This window comes from Sphaeramia orbicularis, chromosome 7 (genome assembly GCF_902148855.1).
Source record: "Sphaeramia orbicularis chromosome 7, fSphaOr1.1, whole genome shotgun sequence".
Taxonomy (NCBI): domain Eukaryota; kingdom Metazoa; phylum Chordata; class Actinopteri; order Kurtiformes; family Apogonidae; genus Sphaeramia; species Sphaeramia orbicularis.
In genome coordinates this window covers 36,157,528-36,184,354 of record NC_043963.1, presented here as the reverse complement: position 1 = coordinate 36,184,354, position 26,827 = coordinate 36,157,528, and the positions used below count along the sequence as shown (strand labels likewise).

The following is a 26,827-nucleotide window of genomic DNA, read 5'->3' as shown; positions in this document are numbered from 1 at the left end:
ACAGAGCTCTAGCAGCAGACACATCTCTACAACAACTGTTAAGAGGAGACTGCGTGAATCAGGCCTTCATGGTCAAATAGCTGCTAGGAAACCACTGCTCAGGAGAGGCAACAAACAGAAGAGATTTATTTGGGCCAAGAAACCCAAGGAATGGACATTAGACCAGTGGAAATCTGTGCTTTGGTCTGATGAGTCCAAATTTGAGATCTTTGGATCCAACCGCCGTGTCTTTGTCCGACGTAGAAAAGGTGAACGGATGGATGCTACATGCCTGGTTCCCACCGTGAAGCATGGAGGAGGAGGTGTGATGGTGTGGGGGTGCTTTGCTGGTGACGCTGTTGGGGATTTATTCAAGATTGAAGGCAACCTGAATCAGCATGGCTACCACAGCATCCTGAAGTGACATGCCATTCCATCCGGTTTGTGTTTAGTTGGACCATCATTTATGTTTCAACAGGACAATGACCCCAAACACACCTCCAGGCTGTGTGAGGGATATTTGACCAAGAAGGAGAGTGATGGAGTGCTGCGCCAGATGACCTGGCCTCCACAGTCACCGGACCTGAACCCAATCGAGATGGTTTGGGGTGAGCTGGACCGCAGAGTGAAGGCAAAAGGGCCAACAAGTGCTAAGCATCTCTGGGAACTTCTTCAAGACTGTTAGGAAACCATTTCAGGTGACTACCTCTTGAAGCTCATCAAGAGAATGCCAAGAGTGTGCAAAGCAGTCATCAGAGCTAAGGGTGGCTACTTTGAAGAAACTAGAATATAAGAGATGTTTTCAGTTATTTCACACTTTTTTGTTAAGTACATAATTCCACATGTGTTCATTTATAGTTTTGATGCCTTCAGTGAGAATCTACAATGTAAATAGTCATGAAAATAAAGAAAATGCAAAGAATGAGAAGGTGTGTCCAAACTTTTGGCCTGTACTGTATAATATATGACTTTTTACTGGTATGTGTCCCCACCCTCTTAAAATTAATGGCCTAAGTAACAGGTTTCTAAATAAATAAATAATTTATTACCTCCGCCAAGGAGGTTATGTTTTTGCCAGGGTTTGTTTGTTTGTCTGTCTGTCTGTTTGTCTGTCCATTAGTGTGCAAAATAACTCAAAAAGTTATGGACAGATTTTGATGAAATTTTCAGGGTTTGTTGGAAATGGGATAAGGAAGAAATGATTAAATTTTGGTGGTGATCGGGGGTGGGGAGGCCCACGGGGGGGCCCATTTCCAACAAACCCTGAAAATTTCATCAAAATCTGTCCATAACTTTTTGAGTTATGTTGCACACTAACGGACAGACAAACAGACAGACAAACAAACAAACAAACCCTGGCAAAAACATAACCTCCTTGGCGTGGGGGGGCCCACGGGGGGCGGGCCACTGATCAGCCTTGGCGGAGGTCTGCGCTCTCCGAGTGCTTCTAGTTGTACATTTGCTTCAGTTTCTTCAGTTTTTTTTTATTATTTTAAAAGGGTGACTTGACAATACTTGTGTACTTTTAGGTAAAATGTTGTGTCATATCAGAGTATTTTCATAGTGTGACATCAGTTCTTTTATCTAAGTTAAGGCTCTGAGTACTTTTTCCACCACTGATACTGAAAGAGCGCTGTTTTTGACAAAATATTAAGTGAGTTAAAAGTGTTTTTGCAGTGAATGTTGTCTCGTCCTCCACCGTGCTCTCTGGCTCATTTATCTCTCCGTGTACTGCAGTGATCTTGAAGAGAAGCGCACGGCGAGCCAGCCGTCGCTGTGCGAGGACAGTAAGCTGTGCAGCCAGGACAACCTGGACTTCAACGGCAGCAGCGCCATAACCACAGAGCTCAACATGGACGAGTCTCTGGTCAGCCAGTTCAGCCGGCCGAGCGAGGCCCCAGAAGCGCTCCACGGTCTGCCAGAAAACACCCCGCTCAGCTCAGCCACCAACGGCGTCCCCAACTCAGTCGCCATCCTAGATTAACCCCCACCCCTCCAGCGGGGACCATCAGACCAAAACATGTCAACACGTATGTGCCCATATGCTCCTGTTCCCTACTGATCGGTAGTTTGATGACTAATACACAATCAATTTATTGACAATTCAGATGCCCCTGGCAGTCATCTGATTGACTGGACTATTTTGACCAAAGGAGTGTCCAAAGTAGCGGACAATAATATACAAGTCTGACTGATGCGACTAAACAGCCACTCTCTGATGTCCTTCGACCCCTTGACCTCCTTAATCTGTGTAGTTTACAGCATATCTAAATGACTAACATTCATTTCTCTCCTTTTCTTTTCTTTCTGTCTCTCAGATAAGTCCGATGAATCCATATAAAACAGAATGTTGAAGCGGTAGAAATGTGAGAGACGGACTGTACTTTTGGTCCAGTAGGGATGCAGAGTAGTGCGTTGACAGAGGAGAATGACGATAGAGCAGTGTGGGGAAACAGACAGCAAAAGCTGCTGTAAAAAGTCTTAAATCTTAGATATTTTTCATGTTTTATATTATTTTACATGTTGTTGTGATGTCTAACAATACTTGATGTCTCAGATTGTAATCACAAGTGACATTTTTTATGAGTTTAAATGCACATCTGTTTTTGGTTTACCATTATATTTATTTTATTTTTTACAACTTTTCACATTGTTTTCTATACTATTTCTATGACACCACCGTTCATTGCTTTTTTAAATTGACATAATTCATAGATCAAAATGCTTTCATCAAAATGAAGTGAAGCCAAGTTTCTTACTATAAATAACATTGGATGCATAAGGGGAACTTGCTGTGAAAATGCTGAGTAGCATCTGGTGTATATACGTAGCTGCATCTACATCTATCTATTTAGCCATAATACAGTATTATACATATGTATACATGCTCCTTATTAAGTTCCTGTGCCTGCTGGGTTTGCATAGAGCACCAGATTGATGTCATTACTCTCTCGCCTTCCCACCAGAAGTGTAATGCCATTATTGGAAATGATATTGTAATTTTTTGTGTAGACCTATGTGTAGCTTTCTGTATCTGTCTTTGTCTCTTTCTACATTGTATTAAAACACTGTTGTCTCTAATTAACAAGCTTTTCCTACCTGACCATCTCATGCCACACAAATTGTTTGAAGAGCAGTATTTATGTATATTTACAGAGAGGCACATACTCTCACATTTTTATTTTCAGACTTTCATCAATGCAAGCTGATACTGCAGACAGGCTTAAATGAGCTGATGTATAATAAAGGCAAGCAGTGGATAATAACGTCAAACACAGAGAATGTATTCTTTTTAGTGATGGGCAGACACTATATTTAAATGCTACTGAGAAAAAAAGAAGTCCAGAACAGTTCAAAAAAGAAAATTAGAAGAACTGGGAAGTCCTCTTTTCCCCATTGAATGTAAATACACCCTCTAGAAAATGGTTTTGATGAACCCAAACATGTTTGATATGAAAAATGTGAAAAACAGTGCAAGTTTAAAACCATTTAATTTCATTTTAAAATGTTGCAAGTTGTCATTTTGCTTCTTTGTACTATTGCTATGAATTCAAATGTTCCATTTTTGACCAATCATTGCAGTGCGATTTGGCTGTTTTAGCAAAGGAGAAAAAAAAAAAAGAAAAAAAAAAAGCTCACTGACAGAGGAAAAAAAAAACAAAAAGGAAATATCCACCATGTCCTGTAGATGTTTGCAAACATTTCACAATTTGAAAAGAAGAAACTTATACATTGTCATTTAGTGATAGTTGTAGTTACATTACAATGAAAAACTAAGATTGCGTACATGCCCATAACCATCTAGCAATGCATTGCAGTGCAGTGAATATCTGTGGAGTTTTTGTCTGATGCAGTTGTGAGGGGCAGGAATGCAGCAAGCCAGTTTGTGCAAACCAGGGGGAGTCCATATGCAACCTTGCCGTCACAGTTCTCCCTACTCAAAAAACCGAAAAAAAAAAAAAGGTTGCTACCAGACAAACATCTCTGACACTCCCTGAGGTGAAGAACTTGGGATGTCTAAAAGGCTGCTGATGTGTGTGAGCTCCCTGTTGTTGGTTGTACAGACACACTCAGGACAAATAAAGCTTGTAAAAATCTATTTTCATACAGGAGCAATGAATGCCACAAAATATGCCAATACTCTATCTCGACTATCTGCTGCTAGACATCTGTGTTTGTCAATGTTCAGGCAAATGTTAGCTTTGAATGAGAAATGAGTGTACACACACAGATACTCACTCGACTGCCACTCACTATTTTCTTTTCATGTGTCGAGGGGAATGCTGGGGACACTGGGCTTTGCTTTTCAACCGATGTGTTTTCCCCTTTTTATAGTTAAAACATGAAAAAAAAACCTCTCGATAAAAAGTGAATTGGTTTGTTTGGATAAGGTTCTTCAGAACACAAAAGTGGACAGATTTTAAACAACAATTTCTGAATGGGAGGAAACAGCAGAGGGATGAGAGGAGAATGTCACTCGTGCTGGAGATGTGCCTCTTTGTGGTGTACGGCGTGAACCGTTAACACAACGGGACTGATGGGACCTACTTGTGTCATGGGTGACAGACAGGAGTTGGGTGGACTCGTGCCACATATGGGGCCGATAGAACTGTAACTGCATTATGAATCTACCACTGTAACTGGATATATGACTGAAAAATAAAGAACGTGGAACAATCTGTACCAAAACAAGAGTCCCCTTTCTGTCGATAGTTTAAGCCAATGTAATCATCACAACAGACTGGACAAAATACACAACATTCAATTCACACTGAGCTCGAATGTAAGAAGTATTAGATTTTATTTACTTGGACAAATCAGTACGTGCCTTTGTCAGATGGAGTGATCAACGAGAGCTGGTGTTGAACTGATTAAAGTAGTCCTTAGTAGGTTTGTTGGTGTATAACTTCTTGTTCAGGTACTCCTGACTGCGGCACACAGACACACAAAAACACACACATACACACAATAAGTACTTAAATTACACTGAATTGTATTTCAGAGTAGGACTGACCAATATGAGGATAATCTACAATGTGATGACTACAGTCCAAAGGCTTTGGCAGTGACAGAACCATTTTCGCAAACTTTGATGTTTTTTTCCATGTGTTTCTGAGGTTTACTGAAGATTATTGTCAACATTGGCCATGGCTGTACAAACATTGTGATAGATAAATAAATCCTGAAATGTGAATATTAGTCATACAGCTTCTCTGTCTACACTTCTAACACAGACCCTAAACAATGAAAAATTTAAAAATGGAATAAATGATTACAGAGATATTTTTTTTGAACATATTGCACATGACTACCAATTAGATCATAATTAGCTTTTCATTTTTCTCATTTATTGCTGTGTGTGTGTTTATCACACATGTTCATATTGCAAAGGGGATGAAAATTGGCTTTATTTGTCTGCAGTACTTTTTATTCTATTGTTACCTTATTATTCATTAATAAATTTTGCAAGAGTAGAAAACAAGCATGTTCCTTTATATCTGGAGACATGATTTATAGGTGGGGTATCTTTGTAGCATCATAACACTTCAACTTCCAAAGAAATACCTTCTGTTGATTTGGATACTACAGATGACCCTACTGTAATTTTGATAATATTTGGATTAATTATTCATCCAGATTTCAGAGTATGTCTCTGCCCACACATACATAAAATACATATGCTAGCTCCTGTCTGAATAGTGAGTGCACGTTGGTGTGCAGTGCTTACTGTGCCTGCTGTTCTTTAGCCAGCAGCATGTTGTACTGATCCAACTCAATCCTCTTCTGTCTCGTCAGCTCTGCTGCTCTCTTCTCCTCTTCCTCTGCTTCCTTCGTAAGCTTCAGACGCTGCATGGCCAAAGCTGCTTCCAGAAACTTCTCTTGGTCACGCTGTCTCTAAAAACAGCAAGATATGTCAATTTAAAATCAAGGGATCTGGCTAATGGTAGTCAGTGTGAAACCATAGGGAATATCACAACTATGAGAATGGATAATACATTTAAAGAAAAACCAGCATTAACACTGCAGTGCACAAGTTATTTTGGAATTATGGAATAAAAATTCCATGATTCCCTTTCAATATATTATAATTCAAGTGGAATAAGTGGAACTATCCTCTGCACCTAACTGGGTATGAATGTGTGGATGACTAGACTGAATGGGAATTTGTGGGTTTTTTTTGTTTTTGTTTTTTGGTTTTTTTTTGGGGGGGGGGGGGGTCTGTTTATTTTTTTTTTTTCATTTTGCTATTTAAATATTTTACTTGGTCTATTTCCTTTTTTTACTCAAGAACTACCGTCTTTATAAAGTGTATCAAAATATCATTGTGTATTCTCTGTGTATACAATGACAATAAAAGGAATCTTGAATTTTGAACAAGACTTTAAGTGTCCTTGAACAAGACACTGAGGCCGAAGTTGACTGGGTTTGACAAAGAAAGGCTCCATTATCCATTTTTGTTTTTGTTTAGGTCTTGATTGAATTTGCATCGTCCCTTATCTACCAATCAAATTAGTGTGCAATGTTCCAAGGAACATGAGGCTGCCAGTCCTCGGCTATGACAACCTCACCATGCAAAGGCAGGAGGCCACGTCACTGCATAAGAACGTCTCTCAGTGCAGGACTTTTTTTTTTAAATCCAAGATTATAGTACTTTTAATTTAAAAACTCTAATATTTGGGGTTTTTTTAGATTCACTATGATGTGTAAATGAGAAGCTGAGGCATAATATTGTTAAAACTGCACTTATTTTTCTTCAGAAATTACAGGTTGTTCATGGTTCTTCAGGTTATTCACTTTAAACTGGGAAAGGATAGTTTGTAAATGTAAACATTTTCATAAAGTAATTTTACTTTTTGTGCAGTAAAATAAAAAGGAAAATCTGGAGTTGTCATTGTTTACAGGTTATGATGCTATTATTTTACTGGTCCAGCCTATGTGAGATCATATTCAACTGTATGTGGCCCCTGAACTAGTTTATCATCCATAGTGTAAAGGGTCCATGTTTTTATTTTAAGCTTCATTGTCCAGTTTATAACAATAGCCTCAGTTATGTTATTTTTTAACAGGCTAACTAATAACCAGCAACTTGTTACATTACAGCAGTAATCGCATGGTTCTAGGTGGTTTGATGAGTGTGAAAGTGATGGCAATGGTGGATGTGCTTACCGGTGCCCTTGGCACCACACCCCCCCATTTAAAAAAGTGCAGAAAAAAACAACCACTTCAGCCGGGAATCAAATCCAGGAGTTTGATGCATTACCTACTGAGCTATACACCCATTGTACTGCTAAGTGACCAATTTGCTATGTAATTGTATTCATTCTTTTCGGGATGTGACGTTTACTTCTGTGGGTGGTGTTTGTGTGCAAATTTTTGCACCCTGAGGTTCTCCTATCTCTTGTATTGGAGGAAGAGCGAGTGGTCTACTGTGCACGTGTAATTTATAATAAACGTTTATATGGTGAGGGGAATTAAATCTGAACTACAGTAAAGTCTAATAATCATGAGGAGAAAACTGTCTATTCAAGCAGCATTTGGGTCTGCATGCAAAACCAACAGGCAGCCACAGAAAGTATGTAATGCATTATTATAGAGTGGGAACTATATAACTGCATGGCATCTGCCACAGAACACAGCCAGTGATTGAGTGAATCACACAACATTGTCAAACAGGCCTATATCTAATTTCTTCTGGGTTGTCACTGGATGGGAATAATATCCTAGGACTTTACCACTAAGATCTCAATTGAGTTGAAAAACCAGTGAAGCATCATCAAAATACAATGAAAAACCATCATCTTCCAAGGTGTTGGTTTTCCCTTTAATTTGCTGCCTAAAGTTTTGAACCTGAGTTTTAAAGTTATTTTGAGGAACATTATGGTAATTTCATTTTTTTCTAGGCTGACTCCAGTACCTGTTTCTCACGTCGCTGTGCGTCTCTTTCCCTGTGGATGGCACTCAGCTGCTCAGGGCTCATCCCCTTCCACCTGTCTGTCAACACCTGAGGAGGCCGTCCTCCTCCGGGCCCTCGTTCTGCTGCCTCTGCACACTCTGTCATCATGTCAGATGTCGCTGTGTGCCAAATCTCATCAAGATTCTCTCTTTCCTCTCTCCTGCGCTGTTCCTTCAGTTTTTCTGCCTGTTCTGCAGCCTGTAGGGAACACAAACATGTAAAGGCCTAACCACTGATCCAGAGGCAGCTGACTGATTATTCCCTTGATAATGAATATCGGTTGAAACCCAACCTCTACTATGTGGTTACTTCTATCATAGAGTCAAGAGTCAGCCATATGCTGAATGTCCTCCAGAGGGATCTACTCAGTCATTCATATTTGTTTGTGCATCATGCATGTGAGTGGTTATTAGAGAAACCGCATAATTGTCATGAAAAAAATAACATGACCTGAAGGATTTATAATGATCTTTCCCAATGGAGGATTCACCAGAGTGCATTTATGGCAAATGAGGAGAGCTGAATGGTTTTTTTTAAAAGCAGACAGGGCCCACGCATACATCAGAGCAGTTTAACCATCCATGTTGCTTTGAATCAACTAATATGATAGCAAGCTTCCTCCAGAAAGCATGTGCATGCATCACTTAACATTTTCAATTACTAATTTTAATTTCAAAATCCCTCCTGAGGACACCACGTCACAGCCCAAACCCCCACTGGACTCTGCTGAGAGCCTTCATCTCAGCTGGCAGTGTGTGTCCATCTGTGTGTGTGTGCACATGTGTGTATTGTACCAGAGCCTGATTGTAGTTGTCAAGTGCAATGCGAGTAGCTTTTGCACACTCCTCTTCTAGTGCACGCAGCTGAACCCCTCTAAGGTCTTGATACACCAGCTCCTTGCCTACAAGCATGGCTGTAACACAAACACATACAGTTAGAAATCACCTACTGTGTGGTTTTCACACCTGCATTATCCACTGTTCAAGCTCTTCAGTGACACACTCACACATACATAACAGCACTCTGGGATGAGCATTCATCAATGCCACCTGGTGCTAAGGGCTGTGCGTAGGAGTGTGTGATTGTTTGTGCAGCAAAGCTTGAAGCATGTGTGTGATTTACAGAGGCTATAGTGTACAGCATGTTAGCTCATCAGTGAACACAGTGTGTTTTCCAGTGTGTGCTTGTGCTTGTTTCCTCACCTTGGTGATTCTCTCTCATCCGTCTTCTCTCATTGTCTTCCTTCTGTGCTCGTAGATCTCTTTCTGTCATTTTTATTTGTTCTTTCCTTTTTTGTTCCTCTCCTATACCCTCTCCCTGTACATTAAACATTTAATATAACATAAAAGATTAATATATTATAATTTATTAAACCATTTTTATTTTATTGCTCTTTTCTCACCACCAAGCATTTGCTCACAAACCCTACCTCAAACATTTGCATACTGGCAGGGCCCAGCTCACTCTCTGGAATGGTGATCCTCAATGCCCTCTTCAGGTCACATTTGAGATCAGCATCACGAGAGTCCTCCACACGTTGATAAGTGGCCCAGTACTGAGTCAGATCAGACTGTAAAGCTGCTCGCTTCTCTTTTTCATTAATATCTTGTTGCAGCAGTGCTTCATCATGACTCAGTCGGAGGTTATCTGAAACGTAGTTGTGTGTGTTTTAATAACAGAGGGGGTCTGCTATTCCTAAAAATTCCTGAGTGAGCAGTGATTCAGCTGATTTAATGACTCTCATCCTGCTCTGTCTTACCAAAAGCCTTGTCCCGTTGTTTCTCCATGTTTTGCTGATGGTTTTTCTCATGGACCTGCTGGTTAAGAGCATCAGAGTCGATGCCTATCACCCGGAGTCGGGAGTTAAAGATTCGGGCTTTGCGTGCTGTTTCTGCAGACCTCCGCCTCTCCACAACCCTTTCTGTGGAGTCATCTACAGGCAAATCCACTTTGTACATTGTGACAAACTCAAGTAAACCTGTTTGAAGAGACCCCACATACAACATTACATCCTGTAGTTGGAACAAACAGATTTAGTGTATATACAGTGCAGTGTTTTAATTAATTGAAATCATAAATAGACTGCTTAACAATTTCATTAGACCACCTGTTCAGGACCATCCAGCATCATGAAGTGCTTTAATGTGGACTCTTGACTTTTTAACCTTTTGATCAACAATGAGTAATTTCAAACTGAACTGACCTCTTTACACTAAATCTGAGCAGGCTCACTGGGCTTCTCTGAGAAATCACAAATTAATAACATTCAACCACTTAAACTACATTTTCTGTTCAGGAATGTGAGCTAATGACTTTAATTTGACATCTTAATCAAGAAATAATAGTGTGTGTTACTATTATTCTGTACATATATTACATGCATGAGCCTGAATTAGTTACAGTGTATTACAGACGTATTTAGGCCACACATATTTATTACATATTTATATGCGCACACAAAGAAATTCTAATCCTTTTTTAATATATATGGCTTACCTTGTCGTATACTGGAATATCCTTTTCCAGTTCAATGAAATTACTTGTCACATTGCTTGAATATCATGACCTGACGAGCTATCTTCATTGAATGCATGCTGTAAGACTTAGTTGAATTACCAATAAAAAGGAATGATCACAGGACCTTGAGAAGCTTACCTGTGACTTTACTGATGCATGAAGATAACTTGTATTTCTTTTAATTCACACACTTTCAGACTCATTCAGACTCAGTAAAACAGCTGCTTCTCTAATAGTGGACTCCGTTGTGTTGTAGACTCTTGGTAACCATGGCAACATTTTATTTTACCACTACTCGATATATATTTTTCACAACAAATAACGAGTATTGTATTTGTAAACAGTATGACGGGTTTATTAAATGAATGCATCAGACATCTTATTAGGTAAAACTGTGAAACTAACAGAAAACAAACCTCCTCAGTCTAGGTCACAATTAGATCTCGCGAGAATTTATGATACTATGGATCTCGCGCGCTCAGGCGTCTTCCTGTCGGATTGTAAAATGGCGCATTGTTGTTACAGCCAACCGCGGCTATTTTATTAAGATTTTTGGGCTGCATAGTTCTTTGAAATAAGATGCCGTTAGTAGTATGACTTTTGCATGAGTCAGTTCTAGGTTGCGCAAACCGGTTAAGTCCTTTGCGTGCATGCATCTTCTTTGATATAGCCAGCTAGGTAAACATCGGTAGTTAGCATTAACTAGCTAACTGGATGGTAATCGGTGCAGTTTCTTTCAAATCAGTGACATCAGTTTAACAAAGATGGGTTATTTAAAACTAATAGAAATTGAAAATTTCAAGTCATACAAAGGACGACAGATCATCGGACCTTTTCATAAGTTCACAGCAATCATTGGACCCAATGGATCTGGTATGTTGTGACAGCCTTAGACAACTCACAGCTAATGCTAACTGCTTGCTAACATCTGCTAGCGGTAAACAGTGTTATAGTGCAACGTTGATGTTAAAATATGCAGTTTATGTCAAAAAGTTATGTCTACACTTTTCGTGTTCTGTTGGATTGCGAATGCATATTTTAAAGCTGTGCTGCAATACGCTTATGCTTTGTGATTAATGATCCTCATGTCATAGCTGTATGTTTGTATGCAACAGGCAAAACTGAATATTTGGCCACTGCTATTATTAAATATGCTTTGTTTCTGTAAGCATACATTCCATATACAGGGTTAAATCTACCAGACTCTACGTAAAAGGAAAATACTTGATTTGTTGTTATTTTTTATAGTATTGATAATTACTACAATGTTTCAGTTCATTCAACATTTCTGCATAGTATTATCTCATCTGTATAAACTATACATAATGAACTTGGATTGTATTTAGCAACCAGGGTGAAGCTTGTCAAAAATATGTATGTGTATTTATAAATTGAAGCTTCTCTGTGTGTTTGGATAAGGTAACTTCATATTGCAATTATTAATTCCCTTTAGGAAAATCCAACCTTATGGATGCCATCAGCTTTGTGTTGGCGGAGAAGACCAGTAACCTGCGTGTGAAGACTCTGAAGGATCTTATCCATGGAGCACCTGTAGGGAAACCAGCTGCCAACAGAGCTTTTGTCAGCATGGTTTATCAGGAGGATAACGGAGAGGAGCGATCTTTCACAAGGGTCATTATTGGTACGGGCTTCCACTGGTAGTGAATTGGATTTTATTTCAGTTGTTTTGCCAAGAATTCATCAATGTTGTCTGCGTCATAAAAATATCTAATTAGACATCTTTCTGTAGCTTCCTACTTAAGCCATCCAGTGCATGTTTTTGTCATCATTTGTAATGTGCATGCTCATTTTTGCTTCAGGTGCTTCCTCTGAGTACCGTATCAATAACAAGGTGGTTGGCCTGCCTGAATACAGTGAAGAGTTGGAAAAACTTGGCATTCTGATCAAGGCCAGGAACTTTCTGGTCTTCCAGGTAGGACTGATTCTAAAAGTTGAAGAGAAGCGTTACATATTAAATTGGTTTTAATGCATATATGATTCTCTTATCTTACGAAGTATCCATTAAAGCCTGAATGATGTGTAAGGTGAAACATAGACTTTAATGGTAGTTCTAAATCAGTGCTTAATGTGAAATCTTATGTTGGTATTGTTTTATAAACTCGTACCAAACCTCCTTTTGTGCTCTGGTCATGCATACAAGCACAGCCAATTGGAGTAAAAAGGCAAATAAATTACTAGAGGTAACCCTCTTTTGTTCCTGGTCTGTTGTCTTGTTAGGGAGCTGTGGAGTCAATTGCAATGAAGAACCCAAAAGAGCGAACAGCTCTGTTTGAGGAAATCTCCCGCTCTGGAGAACTGGCCCAGGAGTACGACCGGAGGAAGAAGGAGATGGTGAAGGCAGAGGAGGACACGCAGTTCAATTACCATCGGAAGAAAAACATTGCTGCTGAGCGCAAAGAAGCCAAACAAGAGAAAGAGGAGGTATGTTCTTTGTGTTAGATTTATGCACCTAGAAAGAAATGTGGAACTCTAAATAAAACTGATGGTCTAGTCTTCTATTTACATTTACTTTTCATTTTACACAGTAATATAGTGTCAGCATTTTTCAATTAAACAACAGATATGCTTTCTTTCACATTTGTTCCAATGAGAGCAGCAGATTGAATGTCAGAAACAATAAAACACAAATTTTAGCAATCATTGCATCTTTTACCTCCCTTTTCTCTTCTCTGTGTTGTCATCCTGTCGTTAGTAATTTACTAGTTTTATCCCTTAGAAAGCTAATTTTAGTCTGTAGATATTAACTTAATCATATTAAACAAGCTCTGTCAAACCCATTTTTACAGTATTATGCAAGATGCAATTTTTGAAGTCATAGCACAAAGTTGCCTTATTTTTGTCTGTGACCTACACTGATCTACAAAATGTACATTTCACAGTACATCCACCACATGAATGGACTATGTATTTTCAGGTATTATATAGAATTGGCTACCTCATCTCACTGTGTATCACCTCTGTTCCTTAACCTGTCTCGCATCAGGCTGAACGTTACCAGCGTCTAAAGGACGAAGTTGCCAGGGCAAGTGTCCAGTTGCAGCTCTTCAAGTTATACCACAATGAGACCGAGATTGAAAAACTCAACAAAGAGTTGGGCCAGCGGAACAAGGAGATTGAGAAGGACCGTAAAAAGATGGACCATGTGGAGGAGGAGTTGAAGGACAAGAAGAAGGAGCTTGGGAGGCTGATGAGGGAACAGCAAACCATTGAGAAAGAGATCAAGTAAATAACAACTTGTTTGCATTATATTAATAGATGTATTCTCTTTGGGCTTTATTTAATTCTCCAACTCTGTTCACAGGGAGAAGGACTCTGAGCTGAACCAAAAGAGGCCGCAGTACATCAAGGCCAAAGAAAATACTTCACACAAGATCAAGAAGCTTGAGGCAGCACGCAAATCATTACAAAACGCCCAGAAAATGTATAAAAAGCGCAAGGGTGATATGGATGAGCTGGATAAAGAGATGAGGGCTGTTGAGTTGGCTAAGCAAGAGTTCGAGGAGCGCATGGAGGAAGAGGCGCAGAGCCAGGGCCAGGACCTGACCCTGGAGGAGAATCAGGTCTGATATACTATGGTCTGAGTCAAACACAGAAAGCTGAAGTGAAGTCAAATATTTTTGATTAGAGTTTAAGTTGTTTAAGGTTTAAAAGTGGTTATCTTGAGTGTATATAGCATATTGGGAGGGCATATTAAAATGAAATGTTTCTTCGACCGTCTCTTATTTCTTCCACCTGTGAATGTGATCTCTAGGTCAAGCAGTACCACCGGCTGAAGGAAGAGGCCAGTAAACGTGCAGCGACCCTGGCCCAGGAGCTGGAAAAGTTCAATCGTGACCAAAAGGCCGACCAGGATCGCCTTGATTTGGAAGAAAGGAAGAAAGTGGAGACAGAGGTAGATTAGATTTTATTTTTATTTTTTATTTATCCAGGCAGGACAGATTAAGAAAACATTCATGCAAACAGGAAGACATTTGCCTGTGTCTTGACAAATGGTGTGATTTAAATGTAAATAATAATATATATGATTTTTTTTTTCTCAAGGCCAAAATCAAACAGAAGATCCGTGAAATTGAAGAAAACCAGAAGCGTATTGAGAAATTAGAGGATTACATCACCACCAGCAGGTATGCAGGGCATCGTCTACTGTACTATTTATAATAGTGAATGATTGATGTTTACTTTACATTCACAAGCAGCTTATGGATTTTATAGCATTCTTCATTTCATAGAATTCACATCTTCTTTTCATAATGCTCTTCAGGCAGTCTCTAGATGAGCAGAAGCGCATGGAGGAGGAGCTGACTGAAGAGGTGGAAATGGCCAAGAGGAGGATCGATGAGATCAACATGGAACTTAACCAGGTACTCAATACAAATAGTGCAAAGAAGCAAGAAAATGTTGCCATCAGGTGTGTCTGCACTGACTGGTGGGAAGGAAGGAAAACAATTTCTCCAGGGGATTCGTTAGACCTTTTTCATAACTGACTGTCTGATATGTCAGCAGGCAAAGTAAAAGTATGGCTAAAAATATTACTGATTGGCATGTCTGTATGCCAGCTTGCACATTGTCAGTTCCATCACAATGCCACATCTATTTATAACAATCTCACTTACACCTTTGGAAACACCAAACATGTCTAATCAAAAAAAAATTTTTTCCAATTTGTAGGTAATGGAGCAGCTGGGAGATGCCAGGATCGACAGGCAGGAGAACAGTCGGCAGCAGCGTAAAGCTGAGATCATGGAGAGCATCAAAAGGCTGTACCCTGGTTCTGTGGTAAGACAAACATGATGCTAGTAAGAGTCTGATATTCAAGTTATGTGTCATGATATAGATAATTTCATATCTTTCTCTAACTTCAATGTATTGTACTTTATACAAAACAAAATACACAAATCGAAAGGCCTCTTTATTATTACATTTGATTGTTTGTCATTTTTGTCCTTTTAGTTAAAAAATATTTGTTTAAAAATGTAAGATGTTCAAATATAAAGACTTAATTGACCTTATCCGTAATGCAACAAATAAATATTTGCTAACCTCTAAATCAAACATGCATGACTATTAAACTCTATGACTGTCTGATTTGCAAAACAGAAATGTTCTAAGACTTTTCTATTCCCAAACCACATCCATGTGTTAGAAGTAGCTCCTCTTTCAAACAGGAGCCCCTTATTTTTTCTTGGCCAGTTGGAGTCCCTTTTCAGAGCTACCTCATTCTGTGCTACATTTACTGTCCTCCATTGTTTATTAGTATTGCCTTCATGTAATTCTCTTGCCTTGATCCATGCTGTGTTGAAAAGCATCAAAATAATGAAGTTCAATTTCAAACAGCAAAAGAAATGTTTAAGCACAGTGTGAAACAAAAACATCTCTCTATTGTCTCATGCCTGTATGATCCTGTTCCACAACCCAGACACTATTGTACAAAGTATTCACATTTGTTCTTGGTTTCCTTTATTGGCGATCCTTTCTGTATACCCGGTCGCTAAAATGCCAGTGTCTCTGTTTTCCTTTCTCCAGTATGGTCGTCTGATTGACCTGTGCCAGCCCACTCAGAAGAAGTATCAGATTGCTGTGACCAAAGTGTTGGGAAAAAACATGGACGCCATCATCGTTGACTCTGAGAAGACCGGCAGAGACTGTATTCAGTACATTAAGGAGCAGAGAGGAGAACCTGAGACCTTCCTGCCACTTGACTACCTTGAGGTGAGCATGTCATGTACAGTATCACAGCGTCAAACCTGAATGGAAGCATCAGATTTGATAAACACAAGGGAGAAGAAAAACAGGATTTTTCATTCTAGAATCAATACTGATGAAATGCACAAAGCTATGGATTTTTAAAGAGCTACTGATTAAAATTCTGCTATTATTGGTGCACAGTTTTAGCCAACTGCTGTCACTTTCTTGCTAAGAATTGCTAAGAAACACATGACTTCCTCCTGTGTTATTAAAGGTTAAGCCAACAGATGAGAAACTGAGAGAATTGCGTGGAGCCAAGCTGGTGATTGATGTGATCCGCTATGAGCCCCCTCACATTAAAAAAGCCTTGCAGTACGCTTGTGGCAATGCTCTGGTCTGTGAGAATGTAGAAGATGCACGAAGGATTGCTTTTGGAGGACCATACAGACACAAGGTACGCAGCTATCAAGTAACACTTTGGCTAAGACTTGCTGAATATTGTTAATAATACTGGAATAAAAGGCTCCTCATTATGTTCAATTATTGAATTAATGTGAGGGCTTTAATTTAATCTCTCCGCCTCTGTTCCACCTCAGACGGTAGCCCTGGATGGTACTCTCTTCCAAAAGTCTGGAGTCATCTCTGGAGGTGCCAGTGACCTGAAGGCCAAGGCCAGGAGGTGGGATGAGAAGGCAGTGGACAAGCTCAAAGAGAAAAAGGAGAAACTCACTGAAGAGCTCAAGGTAACTTTGATAATTTTATTATTAGGTGGGTGAGATGAGGATGTTAGCCAAGCTGACATCCATCATGGACAGCACCTCTCACCCACTGCATCAGACCGTGGAGGCTCTGAGCAGCTCCTTCAGTGGCAGATTAAGACTAATACACCCACAGTGTAGGAAAGAGTGCTATTGCAGGTCGTTCATCCCACCACTGTCAGACTGTACAAGGCAACAGTGTAACTCTGTCCTGTGTGTCTCTCCTGTACTGTCTGACTTTTTGCAATTCCACTCTTGCGTAAATATGAATGTAGTCTGTATAATTTTTATTACTATTATTATTTTATATATATATATATATATATATATATATATATATATATATATATATATATATATATATATATATATATATATATATATTTGCACCATGTTTATGCATGCACACTTTTTTCCTTGTACTTCATTCTGTTGCTGTCTTGACCAGTGAATTTCTTGATTGTGGGATCAATATGAAGTCTCATCTAGTCTAATCTAATCATAGACTTAGACTTTATTTGTTGTTCCAGATTTTACATCTAAAATGAAATCTCAATGCAGTTGTCTCAGCAGGCAGCAGCAATAAAAATAAACAGGCACTATATATACAGGATAATGTTTACAAGATAGAATAAATATGCAAATAAAAAAACTGTGTGTGAGTATAAAAAAACTGGTTCTCTAATTTAAAAAAAAAGTCAATTTTCAGTACAGAATATTGCACAGTTATCTTGCACGTTGGAACAGTCCTGTGTAGGTGAAGAAGGAGGGGGGATATTATGTTGAGTTCAGCAGTCTTATGGCATGTGCAATGAAACTGTTTCTGAACTTGGCTGTTGTGCAACAAAGGATATGGAACCTCCTTCGTAAGGCTAGCAGTGAGAACAGTCCATTCTAATCTAATCTATTCTATGTTTTTAAGGTTGTGCTTTTGGTCCTTTCACTCTACACGGTTTCCGTTTCATTTGATGTAAACTCTCTCATATTTGCCCTTCCTGTTTGTCTTTGCAGGAGCAAATGAAGGCCAAGAGGAAGGAGGCTGAGCTGCGTCAGGTGCAATCTCAGGCTCACGGTCTACAGATGAGGCTGAAATACTCCCAGAGTGACCTGGAACAGACAAAAACCCGCCACCTCTCCCTTAACATGCAGGTACAGCCTGGTTACAGCTCATTTAATCTGTATTCTGTTCTTTTCAGTTTTTTCCTTAGTGGTTGTTACTGTGAATAAAAACCGTTAAACTGTATAATGCAGGAAAAGTCTAAGCTGGAGAGTGAATTGGCAAACTTTGGCCCTCGCATCAACGACATAAAGAGGATCATCCAGTCTCGTGAAAGGGAGATCACTGACCTGAGGGATCGTATGAATCTGGTGAGATGAAGAGGTCAAAACTAGGTCACATTATGTTCCTCTTTATACATATAGCCAGATGGGAGTAATGTTGGTGTTGTAATGGTTCCTAGGTGGAGGATGAGGTTTTTGTAGAGTTCTGTAAGGAGATCGGCGTCAGAAACATCAGAGAGTTTGAAGAGGAGAAGGTGAAGAGGCAGAATGAGATTGCAAAGAAGCGGTGAGTTTCTTTCAGTTCTGTTGTAGAGCTGGTGAATTCTGTCCACATGGTAAATTAAAATATTCCAGGTTTTATACGTGGTCTAATCTGATGTTGTTTCTGACACCTTTTTGTTTCAGTCTCGAGTTTGAGACTCAGAAGACCCGCCTTGGTATCCAGGTGGACTACGAGAAGAACCAGCTGAAGGAGGACCAGGAGAAGGTCATGATGTGGGAGCAGACCGTCAAGAAGGACGAGGCTGAAATAGAGCGACTGAAGAAGGTAAAGGAGGGCAGTCTAAACAGTCCCAATGTCTGACATGAAGTCTGAGGTGATGTGTAATCGTACCTGCTTGTCTGCTGTTATGTTTCTGTCTGTAGGAGGAGCACAGGCACATGAAGATCATCGATGAAACAATGGCCCAGCTGCAGGACCTGAAGAACCAGCACCTCACCAAGAAGTCTGAAGTCAACGATAAAAACCACGAAATGGAAGAGATTCGCAAAAAACTGGGCGGCGCCAACAAGTCAGTGACTTCAGACACATTTGGCATTTAATATTTGTGTTATTACAAACATATAAATACTGTTTGAATGAAGATCTAAAACAAATATGAAAGCTGATGCACTGCTCATACAAGTATAGTCATCACTCATTTTACACCCTTATGCCTTTAACCTGGCTGTCACATCAAACAAAGTTCAGTTCACTAATACTTCAACATTTCTTATTTATTTCACATGTTGAACTAGATGCATGTAAATAAGTACTATGAAACAAAACATTCTTTCTCTTTTTTAAAATTTGTTTTCAGTCATTCGTTGGTTTTTATTCAGAAAACGCTGAACTATAATTTTTTTGGGGAAATTACCTGTTTCAGCAGTGGAACATGCTGAATGTTACGTACATTGATGAGATGAAACATAATGACATGTGATGGATGACTGTTGTTTTCAAGGTATATGGTATTCAGGCTGGGTGATATGGAAAAAAAAAAATCATATCACAATCCAATTTCTTCATATCAGACAATAACGATGTGTATCACAATATAAATCAAATTACTATTTTTGTCCAGCTTAAATTTTCTGTTACTCATAGGTTAATTGTGAAGACATCAGAAGGTTATTTTTGATGTAAATATAATTTATTTTCTGTCTGGTTGAACATGACAGATGTGCTGAAGAATATTATGCAACCATATCAGATAAATAAAACATACATAAAAAAAACCCAAACATATTTAAAACTAAACTAAAAGTCTGACCAGCAGGCAAAAGCTTTCAAGTTTTGAAAGAACACAAACAAAACAGGCCATCTTCACTAAACAATGCCGGGGGTATATATGTGGGGGTGTGTTCCTTAACTGCCATAACTGGCGTAAACAAAAATTAAACTTAACATGCTTTGAACGTCAGACTCCTGGCTATGCCGCACCCTACTTTTCAGTAAACCAGTCGCCCGAGTTCTTGGTCAAAGTTTCCCCCGAGCGAACACTCATTACGTCCCGCTGCAGCCCAAACATTAGTGTGTGTGCTGCAGCTGCTCTTACACCTGTGCTGTGTGTATCAACCTAACTTGACGTGGCTCTAACATGATTGGTTCAGTGCGGCGCTACTTAATTATGATTAGCTGTTCTTATGTCTGTCAAAACATGGATGAATGAATTCTATCGAAATTGTTTTGAGCATGTCTCTATTTCTATCAAGGAAAAGTTATATTTTGATATATATTGTTATTGTTTTATCACCAAGCCCTATATGGTATATACAAAAGACTATGCACATTTATATTATAGATGAATAAATCTTCCACTATAAGGAATCTGAAAAGTGAATGTATTGTAGTGTGCAGAAGTAGATCTTGTAGCTCTAAGACATTTGTTCCTTTTGAGTTAAACCCATTCTCTCATTAATTCTCAGAATTTCAGTTTGACTCAGACTATATCTTGAAATATACAGGATGTAACACTTAGACCTATTTTTTTCTTCATTGTGGCCCAACATTGGCACAGTTTCCCTACATTTATTATTCTTGAAACATTTTGCTTGTAGATGAGTGAAATCACATATACTTTCCATATAGGCATGGAACGAGCTGATATATAACAAAATACATCTCATTAAGAATGTTTGCAGCTCTGGTTTGCTTCTAGACAGCCAGATTTTTATCATTTTGTTTCTGCTTCAAATAAAATTCTTCCTGTTGCAGGGAGCTGACTCAGCTTCAGAAGGAGGTGACCGCTATTGAGACCAAACTGGAGCAGAAGCGAAGTGACCGTCACAACTTGCTGCAGGCGTGTAAGATGCAGGACATCAGGCTGCCTCTTCGCTCTGGAACCATGGATGACATCAGCCAGGGAGAGGTAAATGCATTATTTCAAAGCCTTTTGTTTCTACTGACATCAAAACCAGAAATTAAAGCCAGTTTGTGCTTTTCTGCTCCAGGGAAGTTCTCAGACAGATGAGTCCAGCAGTCAGAGGACTTCCAGCAGTGTTCTGGCCAAAGAGGCTCTTATCGAGATCGACTACAGCAACCTGTCTGAAGATCTGAAGGTACTTAATCTACTTGACACCACCGCTGTACATGAACTCCTCTGCCTGTTCTTCCACTACTTACTTCTAGTTGACAGCTACAGTCATGATTTACTGAAGCTCTTTTATCTACAGTTACAAAATACTTAACAGCGTACAAAAGGGAGCAACATTCAAAGGACAACTCACAGCTCAAATATGACAAATTTTAAGATCCACTTCATCTAATTTGAGTTCTTTGCTTCCCACAGGATGCACTGTCAGAGGAAGAGATCAAAGCGGAGACAAACACACTGCAGCAGCGCTTGAATGAGCAGCAGAGTGTCCTACAGAGGATCAGCGCGCCCAACATGAAAGCCATGGAGAAACTGGAGAGCGTCAGGGACAAGTTCCAAGAGACGAGTGACGGTGAGTAGGAACGAACTACGAGGAAGAGGCGGGGGCCGGAGATGAATGAGATAAAATCGCTGTGTCTCTGTAGCTGTAAATGATGATAACGCTGTCTCATCCTGTGGGTGTGTTTCTGCTCATTAGAGTTCGAGGCCGCCCGTAAGAGAGCCAAGAAGGCCAAGCAAGCCTTTGAACAGATCAAGAAGGAACGATTCGACCGCTTCAATACCTGCTTTGAGTCCGTGGCCACAAACATTGACGAGATCTACAAGGCCCTCTCACGCAACAGCAGCGCTCAGGTATTCAGAATGACATGCAGAGGTTAAGATGAGCAGACTGAGCATGAATTAGATTGATTTAAAATGTTAAATGCACTAAAAAACAGATACAACGGATGCAGTGTCGTGTACTTCATTTGATGGATGGAATGCGAACATTGTTGCGCAGTAACACTGGCATCACTAGTTGAACTAATTAGACGAGAGCTCGGCCATACCGCTGCTGCAGAGCAAAAAGGATTCATCACTCTGAGCTCTTAGCAGAATGTCTCTGGAATTCAACAGGCACTTGAGCAAGGAGCACGTTTTTCATTGTTAATTATCTTTTTATATGAATACATATTAGAAATGATTGCCTTGTCCTTTTTGCTTTATTGTAAAACACAGAATACAGTGAGAATACAGAATCCCTGTTCCAAGTTAAAAAGATGCTAGCTAAATACATTTTCTTTCTAGTAATTCTACATATTACGATCTTAGACTTAAATACAGTGCTTAACAAATTTATTAGAACATCAACCAATGTAAGGCTGCCCTTAATTAACAGCACTGGCAATGATCAAAATCATGTTTTATGTTTCTGTAATGGTTAATATAACAACATGTAGAAGTTCTTTAACTGAAACAATGTTTTCAATGGTCAACATATAATTATTGTTATCCTTGAATTTTTAAATTTACTGAAAAACAAAAAATAGTAAAGCACATTGTTATTCTTGATTAATCTGTTAAATTATAGTTATTTACTTGCATTCATGTAGTTTTAGTGGTTGAATGTTCTGTTTGACTAATCTGTGACGTCTCCGAGAAACCCATTGAGCTCCAATTAAGGAATAAAAAGCTGAATTCAGTCTGAAATTTCTTATTCCAGTTCAAAATGGTAAAACGTCAAGAGGTCACGGAAAATGCAAGAGTCTGCATTAAAGCATTTCATGATCCTGGATGAGATAAATGGGAAAACATGGTCTGATAAATTTGTCAAGAGCTGGATCTAAATTATCTGCAACTATTTTTAAAACAAAAGCAAGCTATGATTAATATTTTCTTACACCTTTAAATCAGTTTACAGGGAATCTACTTCTATCACATCATCCTTGTTTTACAGGCTTTTCTGGGTCCAGAAAACCCAGAGGAACCGTATCTGGATGGAATCAACTATAACTGTGTGGCTCCAGGAAAAAGATTCCGACCCATGGATAATCTGTCTGGAGGAGAGAAGACTGTCGCTGCCCTGGCGCTACTCTTCGCTATTCACAGGTGAAACTACAGAGGAGGAGTTAAATAAACTATATGACACAAATAAGCTGTTTTGTAACATTTAATTATTGTTAAAAGTATATATAGTGATATGATGTGTAATCACCAATAGTGGTACATTTTCTATGAAAGGAAAGAAAGGAATATTTGATTGTGTCCTGTATTTTAAAACTTTAGTATGAATTTTCAATCACGCTTGCAGGAAAATATCAGATATTCATGTATAAATAGATATTCATGTATAAAATATAAATGGATAAATAATAGATAATAAAGATGGAAAACACATAACCTAGATACAAGGAGAAAATGTGTCAGAATATAAATCTGAATTAACCCTCCAATATTGCGACTTTGATGCTTAAAGGGTTAAAACCAGACAAATAGTACTATCTTCTACAGCAGGGGGGTCAAGCTCTTTTCAGTTCAGGGACCACACACAGCCTAATATGATCTATAGTGGGCTGGACCAGTAAAATAATATTAATAATGGGATCAGAACTGATAAATAATGTCAACTCCAAAGTTTTCTCTGTGTTTTTGAGTGAAAAAAGTAAAATTTCATGATGAAAATGTTTACATCTACCAACCTTACTTGAACATAACATGAACAAATATGAACAACCTGAAAATTCTTAAGAAAAAAAGTGCAATGTTAACAATATTACGCCTAAGTTGATCATTTATACATGTGCATCACAACTTAAAGATTTAGTAACAGGCAGAATATTGTTAAAATTCCACGTACTTCTCTTAAGACATTTCACATGGTTCATATTTGCTCAGGTTATTAATATTTTTGGTGAAAGGATAGTCTGTATATGTAACTTTTTTTTTCTAATTTTCCTTTTTTATACTAAAACAAAGAGGAAAATTTGCAGTTTTCATTATTTATAGGTTATTATGATATTTTTCTAGTCCGATCCACTTTAGATTGAATTGACCTAAAATGATTTCAACATCCTTGGTTATTAATATCATCCGTGTAATTTTTGGATTTCACAAATTCATCCTATAGGGACCAGATTAGACCCTTTTGTGGGCCAGTTTTTGCCCCCGGGCCGCATGTTTGACACCTGTGCTCTACAGGCTCAACTTAAATATTGGTTTATAAATTAGCAAATGTAAACATGCAAACTATAGCACAGAAATGAAGCTCACAGTATAAATGAAATGCAAAATATAGTAGACATATTAATGTTTACTTAATAAATATATATATAATACAAATATATAAACACTTAAGTTTGTGTTTATCTTTTTCACGTGAAATTTCTGACACAGCAAAACAAACAGGAGTATGATAAAAAGTGTTTGTTTTTTTTTCCTCCTGTCATCCCAGTATACATTTATATCAAACTGCAGATGCTTCATCACCGCAGAACATGACGGTTAGATGATTGTGTACATTTATAACACCATCTCTCCTGCCTGTTTACAGTTACAAACCCGCTCCTTTCTTTGTCCTGGATGAGATCGATGCCGCTCTGGACAACACCAACATCGGAAAGGTGTGTTCATAAATACAAATTTGTGTCAAATGTGTGTGTTATGTACAATATACACATTGTCATATGCTGCACATTCAGTGAAAAACACTCACTTGGTTGTGCCCCTCTCAGGTGGCCAATTACATCAAGGACCAGTCGGTGCAGAACTTCCAGGCCATCGTCATTTCTCTGAAGGAGGAATTCTACACAAAGGCAGACTCACTCATTGGTGTTTATCCAGAGGTGTGTTTCCTAATATCTACCATAAAGAATAACAGAACAGGCTTATTTTTACCTGTCATCTTTGGTTTATCTTTACTGTATTTGTTTATTTAAAATAGACAGTCCATATTGATTAACATCTGTATCAGAGTATTGAACATGTAGGATTATGCATAGATTATTTCCGTCTGTAGTCCTCAGACAGCTGTCGCATTACTCATCTAGGTTGTCAGTAAAAAAAGGTTTTCAGAAACCAAAGAAATCCTACTAAATGTTGTTTTATACCTTATTACTAACCACACTGATTAAGAAATACAGGCAATATCTACAGTGGTGGGGATATTCATCTCTCATATACCATGGTATCTATTTCTGTCTACATTTTTAACCCTTCAGGGTCCATAATCACACCGTCATGATCAGATCATGTGACATTTTCAAAGCACTGCTTATTGACCATGTTAATGATTTCTTTTTTATGTATTTTTGGACCCAATATGTCAGTAAAGTAGGTTAAAGTGAAAAAATAATTATCAGATCATATAGATGAAGTTGTACCAGGAAAAAGTTACCAAACATGGCTGTAGTTAACATTTTTGATGTGGTATCTAAAGAAAAAATCAAAAGTATTCGAAAACAAAAAATAGTTTCAAAGCCTAATGGTTAGACTAGGCTGGGAAATGAGGCACATCTTCTGCCATATGAGAGTCTTAAGAATTTTATAAAAAATAAAATATGTTTGTGCAATGTTTGTTTAGAGCCACGGTATGTTTTCAAAATGAACTAGATTAGTAATGTGAAATACAGTGTGTGTGTGTGTTAGACTGGAGTGAAAATCAACCTGCATGCAAGAAAAAAAAAAGTTTCCTCTCTATTATTTATATGAACTATCCTCTGGGGATGATTTGAGTAATAACCGATTCTTCTCTGCTATTTTCATCTACAGCAAGGAGACTGTGTCATCAGCAAAGTGCTGACCTTTGACCTCTCCCAGTACCCCGACGCCAACCCGAACCCAAATGAATAAGACAAACGCTTCCATCACTGGCATTTCCGCAAGTTGGTCGTTCCATTTGCTATTTCTCTTTTACTCTGTAGTCACACACCATGTATCTATTAGGTCCCACATGCTATTTCCTATGTTTTTTTATGTTTGTAATTTCAATATGTTAGCGTAGTCAGTTAGTGAGAGTGTTTTTTTGTTGTTGTTTTTTTAAGTTGTGGGGGTTTTCTTAAAGACTGGATGTATGTACATTTTTACCAGCTGACCCTTTCTGAATCTGGCCGTACCAGACTGATGGTTATCAAAGATTATCATCATTAAAAAGGAATTATTATGACGTGCAAGTGAGTGGGGATTGAATCTTTTTAACAGACTCCACAATTTGTACCCAGTTTAAGTGATAAAATGTGTTGATAAGCTGATCTGAGAACTTTTATACTGTTCACGGTTCTGTCAATAATGTGCTTTCAGACCCTTGCCTGTCCTCTGTTATATGCGCTGAAAGATGTACCTGCATTTCAATGTGCTACTTTAAAAAAAAAAAAAAAAAAAAAAAAGCATAATCAGGAAATGGCAGTAGTTTGGTGAAAACATTCCTGTGTGTAAAGACTCATTAAAACCTGTCCTGAGCTGCAGATGCCGATATCGTGATCACATTCAGGCTTTTTTAGTTTCAGTCATCGATTGCTTTAAAGTTACTGAGGTATTACGTCTGAATGAACAGTCTCTTTATATTCCCTGAGTAATAATCTGAATCTGCTTTAGACAAATGGAAAACATTGTGAGAACCTTCTGTCAGATTTGTTTTGTTGATTGCTTTGATTCAATAAATGAGAATTGAATTATTTTAGCTTCTTTCTTTACACCAGTTAAGTCATTTTCTTACTTTTATATGAAGCTGAGATGTCATGTGAATGTTGCTGTAGCAGTTTCCATTCCCTGTGGTGGTGGGGGGGTGTTCTGTGCTTTGCTAGGCAAGACTATTTATAGAGGATCTCAGTTTTCAAACCATAACTTTTACAAGGAGCTGCATCCAAAACATGCAACCAACTTCACTGGATGTCTGCACTAACTGACAAATCTATAAATATCTCTGTTCATTTAGAAAAACACTCACCTGATGTGTAACGTTTTCTCCTCCGTTTCCAAATTTCTGCCTTAGTTGCCAAATGTCTGGTTTATTTGCAGAAAGA

At 38.6% G+C, this 26,827-nt stretch overlaps 3 protein-coding genes across 6 annotated transcripts in view; 2 read left to right on the top strand and 1 right to left on the bottom strand.

Moving 5' to 3' along the window:
- The window catches only part of l1cama (L1 cell adhesion molecule, paralog a), a 53,986-nt gene extending 50,349 nt beyond the window's left edge, over window positions 1–3,637 (top strand). For 2 of the 4 annotated variants that reach the window (XM_030139223.1, XM_030139220.1), the window contains one exon: window positions 1,717–3,637. In XM_030139223.1, the coding sequence (XP_029995083.1) occupies window positions 1,717–1,963 (247 nt within the window). In that variant the 3' untranslated portion in view covers window positions 1,964–3,637. The remainder of the gene's footprint in view (window positions 1–1,716) is intronic. The other 2 variants (XM_030139221.1, XM_030139222.1) reach the window with 1 other exon arrangement.
- An 801-nt stretch (window positions 3,638–4,438) lies between these two features.
- On the bottom strand, window positions 4,439–9,954 carry ribc1 (RIB43A domain with coiled-coils 1). The gene is made up of 7 exons (XM_030139224.1): window positions 9,693–9,954; window positions 9,363–9,580; window positions 9,136–9,250; window positions 8,728–8,846; window positions 7,895–8,131; window positions 5,708–5,874; window positions 4,439–4,907 (listed from the first exon to the last, which is right to left on the bottom strand). Exons 1-7 carry the CDS (start codon window positions 9,937–9,939, stop codon window positions 4,826–4,828), a joined length of 1,185 nt encoding a protein of 394 aa, XP_029995084.1. The 5' UTR covers window positions 9,940–9,954; the 3' UTR covers window positions 4,439–4,825.
- A 974-nt stretch (window positions 9,955–10,928) lies between these two features.
- smc1a (structural maintenance of chromosomes 1A) lies at window positions 10,929–26,479 on the top strand. Its single transcript, XM_030138262.1, has 26 exons — window positions 10,929–11,323; window positions 11,904–12,092; window positions 12,271–12,383; window positions 12,689–12,892; window positions 13,455–13,693; window positions 13,773–14,031; window positions 14,223–14,363; window positions 14,513–14,595; window positions 14,733–14,832; window positions 15,140–15,247; window positions 15,995–16,180; window positions 16,431–16,610; window positions 16,753–16,899; window positions 17,926–18,063; window positions 18,166–18,282; window positions 18,375–18,481; window positions 18,601–18,742; window positions 18,841–18,986; window positions 20,672–20,825; window positions 20,908–21,015; window positions 21,246–21,402; window positions 21,529–21,683; window positions 22,768–22,919; window positions 24,361–24,430; window positions 24,542–24,652; window positions 25,578–26,479. Exons 1-26 carry the CDS (start codon window positions 11,215–11,217, stop codon window positions 25,656–25,658), a joined length of 3,696 nt encoding a protein of 1,231 aa, XP_029994122.1. The 5' UTR covers window positions 10,929–11,214; the 3' UTR covers window positions 25,659–26,479.
- The last annotated feature ends 348 nt before the right edge of the window (window positions 26,480–26,827 follow it).

Bases quoted from the DNA above. Each gene is read 5' to 3' on its own strand.
- ribc1 (XM_030139224.1), bottom strand. From the start codon at position 9,939: ATGTTGTATGTGGGGTCTCTTCAAACAGGTTTACTTGAGTTTGTCACA. The intron at 9,581-9,692 runs GTAAGACAGAGC...ACTACGTTTCAG, and splicing joins ACAACGGGACAAGGCTTTTG to ATAACCTCCGACTGAGTCAT. The intron at 9,251-9,362 runs GTAGGGTTTGTG...TTTAATGTACAG, and splicing joins CCAGTATGCAAATGTTTGAG to GGAGAGGGTATAGGAGAGGA.
- smc1a (XM_030138262.1), top strand. From the start codon at position 11,215: ATGGGTTATTTAAAACTAATAGAAATTGAAAATTTCAAGTCATACAAA. The intron at 18,064-18,165 runs GTACAGCCTGGT...TGTATAATGCAG, and splicing joins ACCTCTCCCTTAACATGCAG to GAAAAGTCTAAGCTGGAGAG. The intron at 18,283-18,374 runs GTGAGATGAAGA...AATGGTTCCTAG, and splicing joins TGAGGGATCGTATGAATCTG to GTGGAGGATGAGGTTTTTGT.